The sequence below is a fragment of the Solanum dulcamara genome, chromosome 6 (genome assembly GCF_947179165.1).
Source record: "Solanum dulcamara chromosome 6, daSolDulc1.2, whole genome shotgun sequence".
NCBI classification, from domain to species: Eukaryota; Viridiplantae; Streptophyta; class Magnoliopsida; order Solanales; family Solanaceae; genus Solanum; species Solanum dulcamara.
The window spans coordinates 1,566,659-1,587,767 of record NC_077242.1 but is presented as its reverse complement, the minus strand read 5'-3'; the positions used below and the strand labels follow the sequence as shown (position 1 = coordinate 1,587,767).

Below are 21,109 nucleotides of genomic sequence, written 5' to 3'. Positions count from 1 at the left end.
ACTCACATTTGAAATTACTGTTTTTATAATTTATTTTATATCTGGTTTATTTCAAGAATTTGATGCAACTTTTTGAGGTGCAATTTCTTTTATTTTTGTGTGTGGTGTAGTTTTTATGTTGTGGTTTCTTGGATTTTGACCGAAATTTCTAGTGTTTCTAATTTTTTTTTCGCAATTCTAGTTAAATTTAACAATCAAATTTTGATAAATGCTAGACATGGGATCAAAAGTGCTAAATTTTAACAAACTTAAAGGACCAAAACTGCTCAAATAATACTTACGAGGCTACTTAAGATTTCCAACAAGATACCCAAAATTATTCTATAATCCTAACGAAATTCATAATCGAAAAAACACTCCTAATCCTACACAATCACGGAAAACAAATAAAATCCTACAAAAAGCACAATGCTTATCTAGAAAAGAACCAAAATATCAGATTAGCGATTACTAATCTATAGCGTTTAGTAGTTTAATTTGCTTGCAGATTTTGAGTGATTATCAGAGCTTGGAAATAAACTACGAATAGGAATCCTATATTGTTTAGGATTAGGTTTTTGGTACTTAATTAATTCATGTTTAGTTAGGATTTATTTATTTTATTTTGAAATTTTTTGGTCCTAGTTTATTTTGTTTTGTTAGTATTATAAATAGGGTGTTTTATTACATATTTTAACACAGTGAGATAAAGAGTTTTTGATTATTTATTGAGTAAAACAAATAAATTTCTTTGGTATTTTATATATTATTCCGCTGTGTATTTTTATTTCCTTCATCACATTATGGCCATACTTGATGATTCACTCCTGGCAGATTTGGACGAATTGGACGATAATACACACTTAAACGCGTTTAATTATGATGATATTGATGATCTAGATAATGGTTCAAAGCTGCAAAAATCACGTGGCTACATTGACACAATGCAGAAAGTTGAAGATGCCATAATTTTCACGAATAAAGGTAATGTTATTGTGGAAGAAGATGATCCAGAATATAAATTGATAGTTGATTGTAACGCATTATGCATAGAAATCAGGGATGAGATTTTTATAATCCATAATTTCATACGCGACAAGAATCGATTGAAGTTCCCAGAGTTAGACCCACTTGTTAATCACTCAAATTGATTATGCTAGGGTTGTTAAACAAATTGGGAACGAAACAGATCTAACTCTTGTTGATTTGCATGGATTGTTACCTTCAACGATTATCATGGTTGCTTCAACTACTAGTGGTAAGCCATTGCCGGAACACGTTTTAAAGAGGACATTGGAAGCATGTGATAGAATCCTAGCACTTGATTCGTCGAAGAAGAAGGTTCTAGATTTTGTTGGGAGTCGAATGAATGATATTGCTCCTAATCTGTCTACTGTCGTTGGGAGTACAGTTGCTGTGAAACTTATGTGTTCTGCTGGTTTATCTTGTTGGCGAATATGCCTGCTGATAATGTCAGGAATCTTGGTGGTAAAAGGAAGAATTTAGCAGGGTTTTCTGTTTGAATGGATGGGTCCATTGTCACTCAGGGATCAGGTTACTGAACAGAATAACAATGTAAAGACAGCTAATGCACGTAAAGGGCACACAAGATTTTTACGTGGAAAAATCTCCTTGTTCAAAAGAGGAAAAACCATGACCTGTCCAACAGGATTTCACCAACCATTCTTCACTAAGATGCAAGAGGAAAGTAATCTATTACAACCTATTGTAACTAGATACTAACCCTTTTCACCCCTTGGCTTGCAATACCTCTATTACAAGACTTTGAGCATAAGCAATACCTCTATTGCCTACTATCCCAACTAATTCTAGTTGACATAGATTTTGAATACTCCATCAAGCTAACTCTAGCAATGACTAGGAAATTAAGCAATAACTATATTGCCTACTATACCAACTACCTCTAATTGACATAGACTTCAAACACACCTTTCAAAGCTAACTCTGCTATGAACTCGATGTAAAACTGAAACAAAGAAAGATGATCAATACTCCTTTATAGCATAGGAACTGATCTTACAATGTTAGAATATAAGACACAACATTACAACAAAGTAGCAATCTAAAAAACTATTCCTCAGACGTAGCTCGATCAAATCTCTTGCTGCCTTGAGGAAGTCTTTCTTGAGAGAAAATGATGGTCTTTTCTTGTGTATTCTTGATGTGCAAAAACTTAGTTGTTTCTTGTCCAAGGATAAATATTAACGTATGGACAAAAACAACTCGTGCATTCTGATTGGTTGGGCGTCTCTGTCCTTCTGCTGTTGCCCACCATCCACAGCACGTGGTGGCAACTTTTACAGCTGAACCAGGTCGACCAAGTCCCCCGATCAGATCCCATGATTTGTTGATGCATTAAAACTTGAATTATAACATTTTCCACAGCTAATGTTTCGCGATTTTGTTATATTGAGCAAACAGATGTATTTCAGAATACGCCTCCTTCTTTAAGGGGGAAAGTCTGTAGAATGCTGGCGAACAAATCCATTCTAGCAGCACGTATGGACTTGAGCAAAACAGGAATATTTAATTTTAGGGAACAGATTTGTAAAACGATAGAGAAATTGCAAGCTGCCAAAGCCTCTTCCGGTTCCCGATTTTAGGTCTAAGAAACAGAGAGGTGGTATTCGGCATAGTAAGAAGAAAGACAAATATCATATTACAGACGTGCAGAAGCTGAGGAATAGGGTTGAGTCGGGGTACCTGAAGAAAGTTCATTAGGGGTGGGCTATGGCATGCTTGGTCAGGCTGGAAGTGGCAAGTTGTGTATATCAGCTCGTCAGAGCAAGAAAATAGCAAAGATTTCCAAGGTGAAGAGTTATGGAAGCAGTGGTGCAGCAACCACATCAGGGCGCCTGATGAGTTCAAGTTTTGCCTTTACACCAGTACAAGGGATCGAGCTATCGAATCCTCAGGCATTTTCAGACCAGCTTGGCAGCGGAACTCAAAGCACCTATTTCTCTGAGACTGGAACTCTAAGATTAAGAGACAAAAGTCCCTTTTGGATGTTTGAGATTGCAAGTTCTTACGCCAAACAAAGAGCATTTTGATTTTCCGTTTTCTTTCTATTTGGTGTCATCCATTTTACACCGTCTTCAAGATTGTCTTCTAATTCCAGGTTGGTTATCTCCCTATAGTCATTTGGTAGACAATGTTGTAGACATTAGCCTATAATTAAAACCAGCAATAAGTTAGTTTATAGCTTTATGTTTACTGTGAAATATTGTTTAACATTTACTAGTTTTTCAGTTTAATCTTTAACGTTCAATCCGACCAGAATGCTATTTGATTCTTGACTTTGGTTGTTTGGTCAATTTGGAGATGTTCTGATTGATGAGTTTATCCCAGGGAACGATCTTCCTTTGATTATGAGAGGATAGGATCGAACCTGCAATCTTCAAGTTATGAGCCTCATGTGATCGATTTATCTATCTCGCATTCTCTTGATTGATGTTTATGTGGATATGGATGTGGATTCAAACCACTTGAACTATTTGACCCTTTTCATGACAAGGCAGGGCCTTACACATGGTGACACTGGTTGATCCCGCTAATAGAAGCAACGAAAGGTCTATTTTGCCTACCAGCATGTAAATGGTAGTTTGGTGTACATGTGTTCAATGAAATTAGTTGAAGTGTGCGCATAAGTTGACTCAGACACCACCATTTTTAATGAAGGGTCAGACCGTCCTAGCCCGCAAAAACTAGTCAACCCATTTTGATAAAATTTACCTCAAGTATAGTTTGAGTTTATTCAAACCTCCATATTGAGTGCATAGTATGACAAAGGTAAACTTGATTAATTATGAATGATATAAGGATATTTTTATCGTTTTTCGTATTTGTTTTGAACTAAATAAGTATCTAATTCAAATGTAGTTAATTAGTTTTACACTCATATATGCACATATAAAGTATACAAATATCTACAAAATTAGGTGGCAAATATCAGTGTACATATCTACAAAATCAGGTTGCACAAATCTACTGCAGGCAAGTATTGCACTAACCGCTATGCATGGCATGGGATGATGACTTAGAAAAAATGAATACTCCACATATTATAATTTACAGCCAATCAAATTCTATTAAACATTAAATAAATTCTAATGCAATATCATAAAGAAAGAAAAGGAAATGAAAAAAGGAGTAAAAGGCAAAGAATTACAGATAAGAATGAGGAGGCTTGATTAGTGGAATGGTAAAGTGATTACAGCTACGACGCATCAAAATCAAATTTATAATTCTTATCATACGCTCTCCCCCACCTTTTTATTCTTAAATTATTATTATTATTATTACTACTTTAACTATCTTTACTACTTTTACCTCTAATACTATTCCTTATTTAATGTTTTCATCATAACTTATTTATTGTGGCATTTTTTCCAAACATGTTTTCACAAAAACGTTCCCAATAAAATTATATATCAAAAATAATCTTTCTACTCCAAAATAGAGTAAGCTAGTCTATTTTATCCTTTTCAGATTTACTTGGGGAATCACACGAGCATATATATATATATATATATATATATGATCACATCAAGTATTTTTTGTTCTCTTTCTAAAACTTAGAGAAACTTATAGACGATGCAATAATTCACTAATTACATAGACAATGTAAATCATACTAGATAAGCCACAATACTACAAATTAGGCTGAAAGGGTAGGTGTTGAACCCCCTTCAACTTCTTTATTTGTTTACTTTTTCATATTTTTATTGGGTGTTTGGCTTGACTTTCCTAGTATAATTGGATTTTCCCATAAAATCTTTCATATTTGGCTAGTCCTTTTTTCTGGTAGAAAAAGATGTATGACTTTATAAATAGAGACTCATTCCTTTTAACATAATAGCATTCACAATATAGTCCTAGAAACTTTGAGAGTTTTGGGTAGGGAAGAGAATTTGTGAGACACAAGTGTTATGTTAACAATTGTGTGAACCTCTTTATATTTCGAGTGAATTGTTGGAGGTTATTTTACTCGATATTTTGTACTCTCATATTTATATAGTGAATTGTTTATTTCCTCATGTTGATTTAGATCGATTAATCAAACCACGTTAAATATTTGTGTTTCTTTTGATATATTTTTCGTTTATCTTCTTATCCATGATATTTGTCATGTAATTATTTTTTATCCTAACAGTTTTAAGATATTTAGTAAAAATCCCGATAGGGCGAATCATTATGCCTTATAGGATACTACCTGACTGGGTATGCTAGTATTACTTCATATTATTATTATTGTTTTTAGTTTCTCTCCCAGCTTCAATTCAAAAGTCATGAACAAAACAAAACATCTCTCATGATCAATCCTGACATTTCCGCTCACCATAGCATCTATTGTCCTCTTCCTGACAAAACCCCCACTTGTTTTCCCCAGATCCAATACATTCATCAAAACAATCCTCATCATTCCCCAGAAAATAAATAAATTCATCATCAAGTGACTATAATTGTAATTACTCCAACACCATCACCGAAAGTTAATAATAGTGCACCCCACAGAATCTCTATCGCACGTGATTCGTACGTGCTACCGACTCCTCTTCTCCCTCCATTCACCAATCCATATAATCCATTTTCCCGTCTGAACAGATAACATTCACACCACCCGGCCGCCGCCGTCGTTTTACGGTGCCGGTGAAATTCTCCGTTCTGTTGCCGGTGTATTAGATCTGGTGAGAGATGGAGTCTATACTGGCTAGAGCTTTGGAGTATACATTGAAGTACTGGTTAAAGTCATTTAGCCGAGATCAGTTCAAATTACAAGGGCGGACGGCGCAGCTTTCCAATTTAGGTTGAATTTCTCTTCTAATTGATACTCACTCCGTTCCGATTTACATGGCATATTTCGAATTTCGAGATTCAACAAAGTATATTTTGAATCGTCATTATAACTTACAATTTCGAAATATGTAAAATTCTCTCGAAATTCGAACTGGCCACATAAATTAGGACAGAGAGTATGTTGTAGAAGCTCGTTACTTAATCATACAGCTGAAAATTGGTGATTTTTTGGTAGATATAAATGGAGATGCTTTACATGCCAGCGCGGGATTACCACCAGCATTGAATGTTACAACGGCAAAAGTTGGGAAATTGGAGATCATAGTTAGTAGTTTACTCTCTTTATTGATGTTTGGATTGCTAGATTCATTATTTTAGGAACGAAAATTCAAAAATTTGGTCTTTATTAGCTTAATTGGTTGACTATCTCAATTTTCACTTTTTTTTTTTTTGGAGGTTTTGATTCCCCGGCTTGTGATTCTCTCCTCCCTCTACCCCTATTTTTTTTAAAAAAATTAAAGTCCAAATGTCTATTGTAATAATTGTCATTTTTTTGCTTTACTTTGTTTTTTCAACTCAAGCTTCCGTCAGTAAGCAATGTGCAAACCGAGCCAATAGTTGTGCAAATTGATAGGCTCGATTTAGTTCTGGAAGAAAGAGATGATATTGATACACCTAGGAGCTGTAGCAGGTATTATAGAGGCTGAACATGATTGATTACCTTTTTGGATAGTAGCTCACGTTTGGCCATAGATTTTGAAGTGAAAACTTGAAACTTGAAAAATTGTGTTTTTGAAGTTGTGTTTGGACATGCATTTTAATGGGAAAAAATTTGAAGTTTTGTGAGTGGAAGTTCAAATTTCATGGCCAAAAATATATTTCAAGATAAATTTTCAAAATCTATGGCCAAACACTAGCTTAGTATACAACTCTCTTAAGAGCTTGGTTTGATTATTGTTGTCTCATTTGGTATCGTACTGCTTTCAATCAGTGCAGCATCATCTGGTAGTTCCTCGAAGGGAAGTGGATATGGATTTGCTGACAAGGTTAGCAACATTATAGTATCAGCTCAGTTGGTTTTGATGTTATGTAAGAGTGTTTGAGTTAATTCCTTGCGGGGCCATGGGAATTGTGTGTACATAATTTGTTTAGATTTGATGATTTCGTACACAATTTTAAATGTGATAATTTAAAGTTGATTACAAACTCGCAAGTGCAATTATGATATCCACATCATCACATGGGTGTTTCAAAAGAAGGATGAAATACTAAAAAATGCTCGCTACCCAAAAAAAATGCTTAAAATTTTAAGATGGCTAATGTAAAGCATAATTCAATGGATTCAGTAGACCCTTAGTATTGTTTAATCAGCTTAAACTTTTTAAGGTCAGCGGATGGTCATATCTCCCCGAATAAGTGGGTAATTAAATTATCAGTCTATTGATTTAAGCTTGGTTCATCGTGTTGTAATTATTATTTTGTTTCTTCATATTTTCCATCACCAAGCTGAAAAGGAAAGGCGGTACATAGGGCTCTTCTACTATTGAAATAAAATGATATCCAACATGCATTGATTTGGTAATGGCAAAATTGCTCTTTTCTGTTAAGAAATCAATGTAACTGTGTTTTTTTATTTTCCATTTTTTCTTTGGCAGAAAACTCTAAGCAGAGCTGAGTTGTAATAGATATTTTATTACATGATATTTACTCTACTTTGGTCAAGTGCTCTGATTATTCCATGTTGACTGATTTCTCTATGTACTACGTTCATCACTACTCTTCTTATTTCCTTTGTCTTTGTGTTTAAATTCTCAAGTTCTGGGAAGATCATATACTTGTAAAGAGATTAGGTTTGGGTGACCTTTCAGGATGAGTGATCTTGTACGTTGGTCTTTTATTGTCAGATTGCAGATGGCATGACATTACAAGTCCATACGGTTAATCTTCTACTTGAAACTCACGGAGGTGCTCGACGCCGAGGAGGAGCAAGCTGGTAAGTGTTCAATACCTTCATTCCTGATTCTTCGTATCCTATTTTTTCTGTTTCTTTTGCTTACGGAAACCAATCCTGCACTCTCCACCCGTTTCAAAATCGGACTGGATATTCTTACCCCTCAATGCCTTCTAATTCCCTATTCTATTATCAGATCCTCAAGCAAGAAATAAGTACATAATTGAAGAGAACAAGATGGACCATAGGGATGGTAGTGGGACTAGTGTTGATCAGTTCCGTCTAGCCCATCACATTTCACTTGCGCTTTAAACCCAATTTGAAGCCATTCTTCCTTAACTGCAGAATTTAGACTTTAAGAACTTTACTAGAAATTTAGTACACTCAGTGAGCCAATTTATATTTCCGCAGATTCTTTTTTTTTTTTTTGATAAAGTAAGTGGTATTAATAACAGCATCAAGAAGATGCAAGAATTACAAGATATGGCATTTGAGCTTAAAAAAATCTCTGGCTAACTATACAAACTATCTAAGCCAGAACTAGTGAGTAAATTAAGTCTTGAAGTTGTTCTGCATCAACAGCAGGATACAAGTTGGACCAACTAAACAAATTTGCAATACACCTAGGCCCTAGCCTTCAAAATGCCTAAAACAGTTGACTCTCCATCAAAACATCTCCTATTCCTCTCTTTTAATGAATGACAAAGAACTATTGAGCTGCTGAATTCAAAGTAAATTAATGATTTCAGGAAGAACAAAAAATTACAGATAGTAATAGGATCAACAAGCGAAGAAGCTTAATGAAGAGACCAATTTTGATGTTAGGAGTGAAAGCATGTTAATAATATGGATTTGGACTTAGAATGTCTTCAAAGAAAAGAAAAACATATGTGTTTGAACTTGGAAAAGAACAAGGTAGCTACTCCTAAGGTTGAGACTTTATAGAATTATTATACAACAAAAATTGGTCCAGGAGCTGATAGAAGTAAAACGTAAATCAAAGCATAAATAAAAACCATTGAACTCAGATATTGGTTCATATAAGACAAAAAGTTGTTCTTTTTTCTATTTGTGTCCAGATCAAAATCATGTATTATCCTCTTTTGAGCTTTTTGATACGCAATTCTACATCCCCCCCCCCCCAAAAGCATGTAGATGCTTAGAAGTCTGTCAAATGTCAGATAAGTACTTTTTGAACATCATAGATATGGTCGGTTGGGTCATCTAAACCTGAGAAATGGCAATATAACAATTCACCATTATTATTTGCATATTGTTTTACTACACCAATATATCACTGCACTCTATTTGACATAGTTTTCTCACTCTTTTGTTTGATTATTTCACCAGGGCATCACCTATGGCATCAATCACTATACACAATCTTCTTCTGTATACTACAAATGAGAACTGGGAGGTAGGTTGCATTTATTTTAGATGATATGACTTGTGTAGTTGTTGCTTAATAATGACTCAAACAATATGCTATGGCAGGTTGTAAATCTAAAGGAAGCTAGGGATTTCTCTAGTGGCAAGGAGTTCATATATGTGTTCAAAGTAATTACATTTCCTTTTCTACTATTTGGAAATTTTCCCATTTTATTTACATGAATGAGATTTTATTCTTCTCGAGGCAATATCTACAAGATTGTTCTGAGTACCTTTTTCTTTTCTGCAGTGTCCTAGATCCTTTATTACTCATGTTTGCATCATTATGTCATGTTGTATCATCTACTTTTCTCTTAATAACAGAAACTTGAGTGGGAACATCTATCTATTGACCTGTTACCTCATCCCGATATGTTCGCGGATGCACATTTTGGAAGCTCTCAAGGGGGAAGTAACAAGAGAGATGATGATGGAGCAAAGCGAGTATTTTTTGGCGGGGAGAGATTCATTGAAGGAATATCTGGAGAGGCTCATGTAATGCAAATTGGGCACACAATTTTCTTTTATGAATTTTGGGTATGAACATAGGTTATGATTTGAGGCATACCAACCTTTTATATTAATGGATTACTTGCCTTCACATTGTTATCAGATAACGATTCAGAGGACTGAACTAAATAGTCCACTAGGGCTTGAAGTTCAATTGCACATCACCGAAGCTGTTTGTCCAGCTCTAAGTGAACCAGGCATGTAGAAAAAATCATGCATTTTGTGGATGTTCTCGTGTCTTGTTTTATACAATCTGCTTATTACTAGTTTGATTCTGCAGGATTACGAGCGCTTCTTCGCTTCATGACAGGATTGTATGTCTGTATAAACAGAGGAGATGTCAAGCCAAATCAGCAAGTATGACTGACTCCATTGTCATTAACTTATCAAAATTGGATCCTAAATGTTGATATAAGCTTAGGAAATTATTGTACTTAGCCTTTCTGACCTTTCCAATGGATTGTTAACTATGACAGAATTCGACAGAAGCAGCTGGGCGGTCTTTGGTCTCCATTGTTGTGGATCACATTTTTCTACGTTTGAAGGACACAGGTTAGGTTGACCACCTCTAAATGTATTTTTTCCCTCTGTAGGGGGACAGGCAGCGAGAGGATTCCTAACTACCAAAAGCTAACTGTACATCTATCTGAATTAAACCTATTAAACCAAAAAAAAGATGAAATTTAACACTTGGTAGTTTTTTTTGAAAAAAGGTGACAGTATATTCATCTTTGTGCTGGTAGCAAGTTAACAAAAAAGTATCAATAAGTTCAAACTGTCCTCTACTGACAAGGACTCTAAAAAGTGTAGTGTTTGTTCTGTTTCAATCTCAGAAGAAATCCTCACACCAGAGATGAAGAGACACTACATTCCAGCTTAATCTTTTGTAAAGCACTGTGTTTGTCTTCAGAACACCTAGTATACTTGTAGTTTAAGGAGCATAACTCAAAGAGTATAATCTAAAAGTGAAAGCAGTGAGGAAATGCTTATAGTTAAAGTTCATGGATGCAACACATGATGAACTTTATCAATCAAGGGAAACTATATTTTGACATCAGGGCTCAAATATATGCACCAAATTGGTTTACAAGTATATGATCCGGATCACAATTTGGTGGGTATTAGATAACTCTTTGATAAAAAAACAGATATAGTGTGGTGTTCATTTTGGTGGAGGAAGATTTCTAAACAACTTTGTAATATTTACTTCTTTTTATCTTTAATGTTTGCTTTTGCTCAACTTCAAGTAAACTTCAGTCTTCATGAAAGCTTAATATAATAAAGTACTCCCCCTCTAATAGCTTAAGCTTTTAGATTTGGTAACTCAATTGATCAGGCAAAAGTCTTGATTTCGAGCCTCATATCACCCCATGCTTGGCTCAAGAAATGAATCAAACCCACATGTAAGGAGGCTGCTGCAAAATAAATGTGTCCCCACTCTAATCATTTAAACTGTTAGATAAGACGTTCACACAATTCTTACTCGGGAAAAAAGGTGGTTTACACAATTCACCATCCTCCTTATTTATGTATGAGTGAAAAGGTCCCCCCCCCCCCCAAAAAAAAAAAAAAACAAAAAAAAAAACAAAGGGGTACTAACTAACAACTGAGTAAGGTAATAGTTGCCACAGCTCATCAACTTTGCATTCCCACCATTTTTTTCATTTTTATATTATATATTCCTTTAATAATGAACACAGTAGAGAACATAGTTTTTATAAGCAAATCTTTCTAAAAGTATCACAATAATCAAAATATGATATTTCCTGTTCTTCTAAGAAGAGGGATATAATTCTTCATTGTTTTTTTTTATTGCACACTATATCCGTATATGACTCGTAAGCTTTAACTATTTTCTCAATCTTATATAAGCTTATTGCTAATTTTTTTATCAAACTTATTTGTATTTTCTAAGAGATGTAAAGATATTGTAGTATACAACTAGGGATAACTCCTGCTCTTATTCTTCTGTCAAAAGTAGGAAAGAGCAAGTGTCTGATTATATCAATCAAACGATAGGGACAGAGACTTTACTTCGCTAGGGCAGAGTTGCTGTCGATTAAGGATTGGCATAGGGCCCCTTTTTTCTTTTATAAAAGAAGAGATTGTAGTTGAGTACAAATAGGTCGGTGAAAGATGAGTAGGAGTGCATGTGGGTTGTACCGGGCAACTTTGAGCTGCCGAGTGATGATTGGCCAAGGCATGATATAGATAGGTATTATTAAGCCAGTTACAGACAAGTAGTGCTAGTAGGGTACGTAAATGAGGACAAATCACCTAGTTTTGTACTGGTCAGTTTTGAGCTGTCGAGTGACGACTGTTCCATCTCTTAAGGAAGGACGCGTGGCCATGTTTTATAATAAAGGGGGTACTTTCTTCTCTGATGTATGCTATATTATTGTATCATATCTTTTAAGGAGTGATTCAGGATTAACCCACGTGGCAATACCTGCCAAAAGAAAAGGGGTCTTGAGTACTCAAATGCGTACGAGGAAAGTACAAGTATTTAGCATACTAAAATCTAGTGGATAAGGTTCCATATTAATGAAAAGCCTGGTTTAAATCATGTTATGGAACCAAGACAACCTGATAAAATAGGGTTACAAATAGTAGAATAAGAAAGAGAAAGTGCTTCCAATATCTATAAATAGAAGATGCTTTCTCTATTTGGCAAAGCAAAGAGAGATATGGATCCAGCTAGCACTGAAAGACTTTCTCAAATTAATCAAGTAATTTTAAATGTTGAAAATGCAAAGCGCGAGGGCCAACAAACTCTACATGCCTTTTTGGAACACGTGTTTGCTGTCGTTCCGGAGCTGGTGGAACAACGAATACAATAACTTTTGAACCAGATTCAAACTTTGGAGGAACACGTGTTTGCTGTCGTTCCTTAAGTCAAATGCTATTGTACTGAGCCAAATCTTCATGCCCTTCTTGAATTGCAATCATTGCGTTTAGATTCACAGTTGACAGAATGGATTCATTTTAATGAATAAAAGAATTCCCTCTTAGGATTGGTTAAGGGGGAACTTTTGCCAATTCTATGACTTGACTGACTTCAGACTGGAATGAACCATCCAAGAAATCTTTCGCCCTAAGTATGATCTACCTTACTTTCTCCCGGGTTTCTCTTATATAACCAACCAAGCCAAGGGAAGGGATAACCCAACTATTTGATTTGGGCTATAGAGAAAGACCCAATTAGACCAAGGATCAAATAGGCAACAAGAAAAAAAATGAGATTTCAAAAAGAATTCATATCAACAATTTTTCTGCAGAAAAAAAGGAAAGAGAATGAACTAGAATAAAGTGTATATTTTACATTCTAGCACTAGAAGCATTTTCTTACATGGGAAGCTTACACACATAGACCAGCCACACAACTAAAGACAACATTACAAAGTGAACAACGAAAGCATTGAAGACTAATAGTGATATATGCAAACACAACAAAGACACTTAGCATAGAAGTAGATCTCCAGCAAACAAAGAAAAATAAGAAACACACTACTTTGCGTCTACAAACACTTATTTAAACCTTCTTAAACTCAAAAGAGTCGACTGACTCTTAGTTGGTTCCGTCGCGGATGCAAGAGGCCATCCTGACAATTAGATATTCTTTTTCTTGGATGAGGGTTCTCCAATGATTATCCAAAGCTTGAATCTGGTTCAAGAGCTGTTGTATCCGTTGTTCAACTAGCTCTAGATCGGTAGCAGACACGTGTTCCAAAAAGACATGCAGAGTTTGTCGCCGTTGCGCTTTGCATTTTCAACATTTAGAATTATGTGATTAATTTGAGAAAGTCTTTCAGTGGTAGCAGGATCTATATCTCCCTTTGCTTTGCCAAATAGAGAAAGCGACTTTTATTTATAGGCGTTGGAAGCTCTCTCTCTTTCTTATTATATTATTTGTAACCCTATTTTTATTAGGTTGTCTTGGTTCTATAACATGTTTTAAACCTGACTTTCATTAATATGGAACACCACCTACTAGATTTTAGTACACTGAATAATTGTTCTTTCCTTGTAAGCATTTGAGTTCAAGGTCCCCTTTCTTTTGGCGAATATCGCCACGTGGATTAATCCCGGATCACTCCTTAAGGAATAAGACACAATAATATAGTGCACATCAGAAAAGAGAGTACCCTCTTTATTATAAGACAAGCCCCCCGCGTCCTTTCTTAAGAGATGGAGCAATCGTCGCTCGACAACTCAAAACTGACCAGTACAAAATCATGTGATCTATCGTCGTTTACGTACCCTACTAACACTAGCCTAACACCCTGCCTACTCATCTTTAAATGGCTAATTTGTACCCAAGTACATAATGGAAGTCCCCTCAGCCAATCTCACTCGATAGCTCAAAGCTGATCAGTACAACCCGCGTGCTTGCCTACTCGTCTTTCAGCGGCCTATTTGTACCCATCTACAATCTCTTTCCTTATAAACGAAAAAAGGGTCGCTCGATCAATCGACAACAACTTTGTCCTAGCGAAGTAAAGTCCCTATCACTTGATTGACCTGATCAGACACTTGGTCTTCCTTACTTTTGGTAGAAAAATAAGAGCACAAGTTATCCCTAGTGGTACACTACAATATCTCTATATCTCTTAGAAAATACAAATGACTTTGATAAAAAAATTAGCGATAAGCTTATTGCATATAAGATTGAGTAAATAGTTAAAGCTTACGAGTCCTATATGGATATAGTGTGCAATGAAAAATTATGCCCCTCTTTCCCGAAGAACTAGAAATATTATTTTGATACTTTTAGAAGATTTGCTTATAAAAAGTATGTCATTTACTGTGTTCATTATTAAAGGAATATATATAATGAAAGAAATGGTGGGCAAGTGAAATTGGTAAGTCGTATGATGGGCAACTACCTCCTGCGGTTCAGAGAGGACTCAGCTGTTAGTTAGTAGCCCCTTGGTTTTGAGATGGACCTTTTCACTCTATTTCATTGATTAAAGTATTTTCTGATAAATGAAAGATTATTCATTAATAAACACCAAATCAGTGTCAAAGTATGTAAGTCGGTCAACCACATACATCGGTTTTATTATTCAAATCATTTTACACAAAAGATCAGGAAGAAATGAAAAAGAGATTCTAGTACATTTTACATCCCTTTGCACTTTTGTAAGACATTCCATTTCTTTCATTTGAATTAGAGAAAAATGCACAAAAGGCGTTTTTCTATTGCCTTTCTTCTGACAAAATCCAAACATGCGAGTTCCTTTGTGACAGTCCTAGAACACTCGTGCTATGTTGAACATTGAGAATGTGGATTTGAAAAAGATGTTAACAAACCTACTATGCACGTAAGATGATTGTTTTCCCCTTTGAACACCTCCCACAAAGATACAAAATTACCATCATCTGCCTCCTACCTACCCTTCAGATAATTTCATGTAAAGGTGATTTTACATCAATGATATGTGTATAAATTCTTCAATCTCCTCCACACCTCCTCTGTGGCCCTCTAAATAAACAATATCCCAAGTGATTCTGTAACTATCTGCTCTTAAATAGTTTCCCATCATTGCCTAACTATAATTTTGCCGCTCCAAACACTAATGGAAAGCGTAGACCTGTACCATTTGATTGTGCTCAAAGCCCCTGACAAATATCTAGTGTTTTCTACTGTTTGCCTTTGACAGCACTGAACTTCGTTTTATGGAGATCGGATTGTTGCATCTCATGGATGAGTTCACTTTAAGATTTATTGGGTCACTTAGCTGGTTTCCTTTTTTTTGCTAGAAGACAGCTGAAGCAAACAATGCTTCAATGTAGTTCAATGCATCAACTGTCTGCTACCCCTTGAGCAATCTATAACATCCAAAGTGATCTGGATATATTATGTTTAATTGAGGATGTATTAATGGATGTTTTGCTTGCCTTCTCTGCTAAGTCTTTGATTTAAATGGAGGATATTGTAATCCATACTATAAGGTTTCTTACATCACATTAGTTTCTTTCAAAAGTTTCACTAATATGTGTCGGTTTGCTTTGCAGAATTTCAGCTTGAACTTTTGATGCAGTCTTTATTCTTTTCTCGGGTACAACTTCTTATTGATCCAAAAAGACTTCTATTTTATCTATTTTATGTTGATTCATGCGCTGAGATGCAACACATTATATGCTGGTGAAACCAGTGGTTATTTTGTTTGTTTTTTCATTAGGGCCTTTATATTGAATTATCCCTTCTGCAGGGAAGTATCTCAGGTGGAGAAACTGCGAAATGCTTGACTCGTCTTATGATAGGAGGAGCCTTTTTAAGGCAAGTTTCTGTGATTCTGTTATCATTAACATAAAGTAACATACTACATAAGCTGCAAAGAATGCATTGACTGAGCTTATTTGAGCAAAGATACTTTTATTGTTTATCACTAGTTGCAACCAAATAACCATGTTTGCTTAGAATTTTCTGCATTCTATATATCTGGCTCTGGTAACTCTGTTATGCTAAGCTTAACTTCAGTTTATGAGTCTCAGAGATCATCACAAAATCTTTACCTTCACAGTCATGCAAGAGATGAACTAATTCTGTTGTCATTGTATCTATAGCTTGAATTATGCAAGTTTTCAAATATGAACCATTTTATCCTGTGAAAGAGTGAATGACTGTGAAGCTCAGAGCTCAGTTCACTAAACTATCTCATTATTATGTTTTGTACCTCATAGAGAGCTGACTCAATCTGCACTAACTTCTGCAGCTTACTGCTCATATCAATTATTCTCTGACAAACTGCTTGTGAATATGTTCTTGTACTTGGAGCATTTCTGTTCATCAAATACTGTTGGGTTTGACCCTCAACAAAAGTAGTAAATGGAGTTTCTCTTTGTTCTACTTCTAAACTATATTTACTTGCTGGAGTTCATGCAGTTAGCTTTAACAAATCCTACTTTGCCCTTCTGGCAAGAGGAATACGGAGCCAAAGATCACAAAACAATTTCATCTTGTGCTGGCAAAAGTAAAACTCTAATTTAGTCTCATAGGGGATCATTACTTGATAACAATCTGATTAAGTTGATACAAAATCCTCCCTGAAAAACTCTTTTCCTGAAGTTGAGAGTTGAGTTTTTATAGTTCTAAGTGCACCAATTGATTTAAATGCAGGGATACATTTTCACGCCCTCCGTGCACCTTGGTGCAGCCTTCTGAGCTGACAGATTCTGATGATGTTTTGAACATTCCAGACTTTGGTACTGTCATCAATTTTGGGGGACATTTGTTATGTCAATAGAAAGCTTAGTCTAGAATTTATGGTTGAAATTGAATGTATTTCTCTTTTTGCTTAATTCAGGTAAAGATTTTTGTCCTCCCATATATCCTCTAGAGGACCAGCAGGGGAACTTCAGTGCTGGGGTCCCCCTGATCTCTCTTCATTCTCTTCAGCTCAAGCCTTCTCCATCTCCACCAATTTTTGCTTCTACCACAGTTATCAATTGTCAGCCCCTTATGGTATTCATGTACTACTAGATAACAACCTTATATTGTCTTTTTCTTTTGGCTATCCGATGATGAACTTATGCTGTTCTTCTTGTTTGTTTGCCAGATTCATCTTCAGGAAGAATCATGTTTGAGGATATGTTCCTTTTTAGCTGATGGAATTGTAGTTAATCCTGGTGTAGTTCTATCAGATTTCTCTATAAACTCCCTCACGTTCAATCTTAAGGGGTTAGATATCATTGTCCCGTTAGACACGGGAACCGGAAATCATACTGTTCCAGGTGGAAATAATGCTTGTCATAGTTTATTTGGTGGGGCAAGACTTCATATAGAAGATTTCATCCTTTCTGAGTCACCTACTCTTAAGCTGGGGCTACTAAACCTCGAGAAGGATCCGGCATGCTTCTGTCTGTGGGAAGATGAACCAATTGATGGTAGCCAGAAGAAATGGACTGCTGGTGCTTCAGTCATTAGTCTCTCTCTACAAACATGTAACGATGCAACTGGAATCCATAGTTCTCTTGCATTATCTTCAAATTTATGGAAATGTGTTGAGCTGAAAGGTGCTTGCCTTGAAGTAGCAATGGCTACTGCAGATGGAGGCCCTTTAACAAATGTCCCACCTCCGGGAGGAATTGTTAGAGTGGGAGTTGCCTGTCAGCAGTATTTGTCCAACACTTCAGTTGAGCAATTATTTTTTGTCCTAGATTTTTACACATATTTTGGGAGGGTAAGTGAAAAGATAGCAGCGGCTGGGAGGTTCAATTCGCAGGCGGAAGTAAGTCATAAATCTTTAGGTCGATCATTAAGCGAAAAGGTTCCCGGTGATACTGCTGTATGTTTAGCAGTGAATGATCTGCACCTAAGATTTTTGGAATCTTCTGCTGCTGACATTTCAGGAATGCCGTTGGTTCAATTTATAGGCAAAGCGCTGTCCATCAAAGTTACTCACAGAACCTTGGGGGGTGCTATAGCCATTTCGTCGAGTTTGCTTTGGGAAGGTGTTGAAGTTGATTGTGCAGACACTCTGAGTAGCTTGCCACGTGAGAAAAGCTTGGCGTGGACTTCAAACCAAAATGGCCAGTGTGTGGAGAATGGACGTCAACTTAGATCTGTCTTTTGGGTGCAAAACAGGAAGATCTATCAGTCAAATGGCAATTTTGTTTCAGTTCCCTTCTTGGACATAAAAATGGTACAGGTGATCCCATATAAAACACAGGACATGGAGTGTCACAGTCTAAATGTTTCAGCTTGTATTGCTGGTGTCCGCCTTGGGGGAGGAATGAATTACACAGAAGCCTTACTTCACAGGTTTGGAATTCTTGGGCCAGATGGTGGTCCTGGGGAAGGGCTTACTAAAGGGTTGGAGCATCTGTCTTCTGGGCCTTTGTCTAAACTTTTGAAAGCAACACCTCTTACCCTTGATGAACATAAAGATGGTTAGACTCTTCAACTTATGATGATGCTATATACTTCTGCCATTGAGAATTGTTGAATATATGAGCCGTTTATTAGTTGTGAGAAAACATAGTGGAGCCATAGTATGCCTTTTCTTCTGAAAAGAATAGAGTATAGATGTTCCACAAAGCTGTCTTATGTTGAACATGTTAAAACTTACCCTTTAAGGAAAGTGGGCTGCATTTGTTAACAACTTATAAGGGAAATTAGGCACAAGCATTTCAGGATGGAGGGAGTATTCATGTTCTTTGCCATCTATGATTTCAGTGATTAACTTTGCTTGTGATCTTCTTGATCACAATGGTCTTCTCATTTCTTTCTGTTTTTCCTTCTTTCTAGATGGAAAGGACACTGGTAGATTACAGTTGGAAACTCCTGATGATGTGGACATATCCATAGAATTCAAAGATTGGTTATTTGCTCTGGAAGGTGCACAAGAAGAAGCAGAAAGGTGGTGGTTCTGTGATCATGAAGATTCTATCAGAGAAGAGCGGTGTTGGCACACAACTTTCCAGAACATTTGTGTCAAAGCAAACAGTTCTAAGCGTGTAACAAATGGCAGCGGAAACTTTTCTGGCAAAAAAAGATACCCCCTCGAGTTGATTACTGTAAGCACTTTATTCTTATTGTACAATATATTTGCCTCGGTGGAAACCGATAAACTTGACTCATGTTAGAGAATACTTTATATCTTGCATAATGGGTTTTTTCGATCGTAGATTTAGAACAATGTCTAGACAAGAAACATGGCAATGATTGATTTGTAGTTTTTCCACCTATCTTTATAGCTTAAAACAGATTATGCACTAACCTTAGTCTGTATGCAAATAACTAATTGCTTTTGTTCTCTTGTTTTATTATTGGCCTGAGATGTGCTTAAATGGAACAACATGGTCAGTATTCATATAGTCAACCCCAACTTGATTGGGATTGAGGTGTAGTAGTTATTGTCATTTTTGTTCTCTTAGTTGCAACTGTTTAATACAAGTAACCAAACTAGGAGCTGCTGCAGGTTGGTATGGAAGGTCTGCAGATCTTAAAACCGCGTTCTCCACATAGTATCCAGCAGGATAGTCCCGAAGGACCTCTTAAAGAGACTGCTGCGAGATCTGGTGGTATGAACATCGAAGTAGACGTAGTGAATTGCGAAGACGATATTGATGATGGAATGGGAAAGTGGATTGTCGAAAATTTGAAATTCTCCGTCAAACAGCCGGTACAAAGATTTTGCAAGTTTGTCCTTTGATTTCTATCTCCCTGCTTTGTGTGTTAAAAAAGTCTGTTGTATTTGGCAGATTGAGGCAGTGGTGACTAAGGCTGAGCTCAAGCACCTTGCTTTCTTATGCAAGTCTGAGGTCGACTCCATGGGTCGGATTGCCGCTGGAATTCTGCGAGTACTTAAGTTAGAAAGTAAAATTGGTGCAGGAGCAATCAGTCAACTAAGTAATTTAGGTAATTTTTGTATCTTTTTTTGGACCTTTATTTTCACAATATATTTCTTCATTCTGTAGTCTCGAGATTCTATACCTAAATAAGCTTTACTGAATTAGTAGCACTTTTAATTACTAAAATAGAAGTCTCGGCCCTAAGGTAGCTGAGCTCTGCTCGAAAATATTACCTTCAACAAAGAGCAAGGCCATATTTGTGGGATATTGCACATTAAACATTTAGTAGATTGTGCTATCTCTTGGCCGTTTCCACTATTGAGTCTTGACCAATATACTGTGCTAATGCATTGTTTTCTGGTTGATGATTTAGTGACTTGGACTCTTGAATACTTGCAGGAACTGAAAGCTTTGATAGAATATTTACCCCTGAAAAACTCAGCAGAGATAGTAGCAGCAGTAGTATGGGACTAAGTCCATCGTCAAATTTCACTGGTGGAAGCCGAAACTCATGTGTCGAATCAACAGTAGCTTCTCTTGAAGAGATAATCAAGGAATCACGGACCAAATGTTCTGCTTTAAGTGTTGACCTAGCTAATTCGACATCTTCTCTCGATGATGTTAAAGAGCTGAGTCAGAAACTGGAGAACATGCAGAAATTGTTGATGCGATTGCGGACTCAAGTTTAATTTGTTTGTCCTCTCCCAAAGTTCTTTTTGTAGTATGTTGTGTTACTATAGTTAAAGAATCATACAGGCTTTCCATTCTTTTTGTACATATGTACTACCCAAAATATGTTGAGCATGTAGCACAGCGAGAAAATGTAGAAGAAAGAAACCTCAGTTGCATAGCAAATTTTGTATTGATGTATGATCGGATTTTCTCACCCACTTGTGTTAGGGTTTCTTGATATTGAATTGTATTTAGCCATCATTATGGAAGATCATTATGTTGGTCAAATTGTTTTTTTGCACGACCTCATCATTGAAGGGGTTTCCTGATACTGTATTGTATTTTCCCATCAGTAAATGGAAAATCATTATGTTGGCCAAATTGCACAACCATTGCCTTTCTGAGATACAATTAGTTAAGCTTATAAGTTGGTCAAATTTGGTAAACATCAAT

General features: G+C 36.1%; 1 protein-coding gene and 1 pseudogene across 1 annotated transcript; both read left to right on the top strand.

The window, feature by feature from the left end:
• The first annotated feature begins 715 nt into the window (after positions 1-715).
• Positions 716-3,343, top strand: LOC129893407 (U4/U6 small nuclear ribonucleoprotein Prp31 homolog; annotated as a pseudogene).
• Positions 3,344-5,255: 1,912 nt separating this feature from the next.
• LOC129893406 (uncharacterized) lies at positions 5,256-20,944 on the top strand. Its single transcript, XM_055968926.1, has 20 exons — positions 5,256-5,806; positions 6,032-6,120; positions 6,378-6,487; positions 6,788-6,842; positions 7,701-7,789; positions 9,098-9,164; positions 9,242-9,304; positions 9,500-9,670; positions 9,789-9,882; positions 9,966-10,042; positions 10,162-10,237; positions 15,704-15,747; positions 15,901-15,968; positions 16,809-16,894; positions 16,996-17,153; positions 17,248-18,580; positions 18,939-19,207; positions 19,612-19,815; positions 19,895-20,051; positions 20,384-20,944. The coding sequence occupies exons 1-20, from the start codon at positions 5,695-5,697 to the stop codon at positions 20,671-20,673; spliced, it is 3,612 nt and encodes a 1,203-aa protein (XP_055824901.1). The 5' UTR covers positions 5,256-5,694; the 3' UTR covers positions 20,674-20,944.
• The last annotated feature ends 165 nt before the right edge of the window (positions 20,945-21,109 follow it).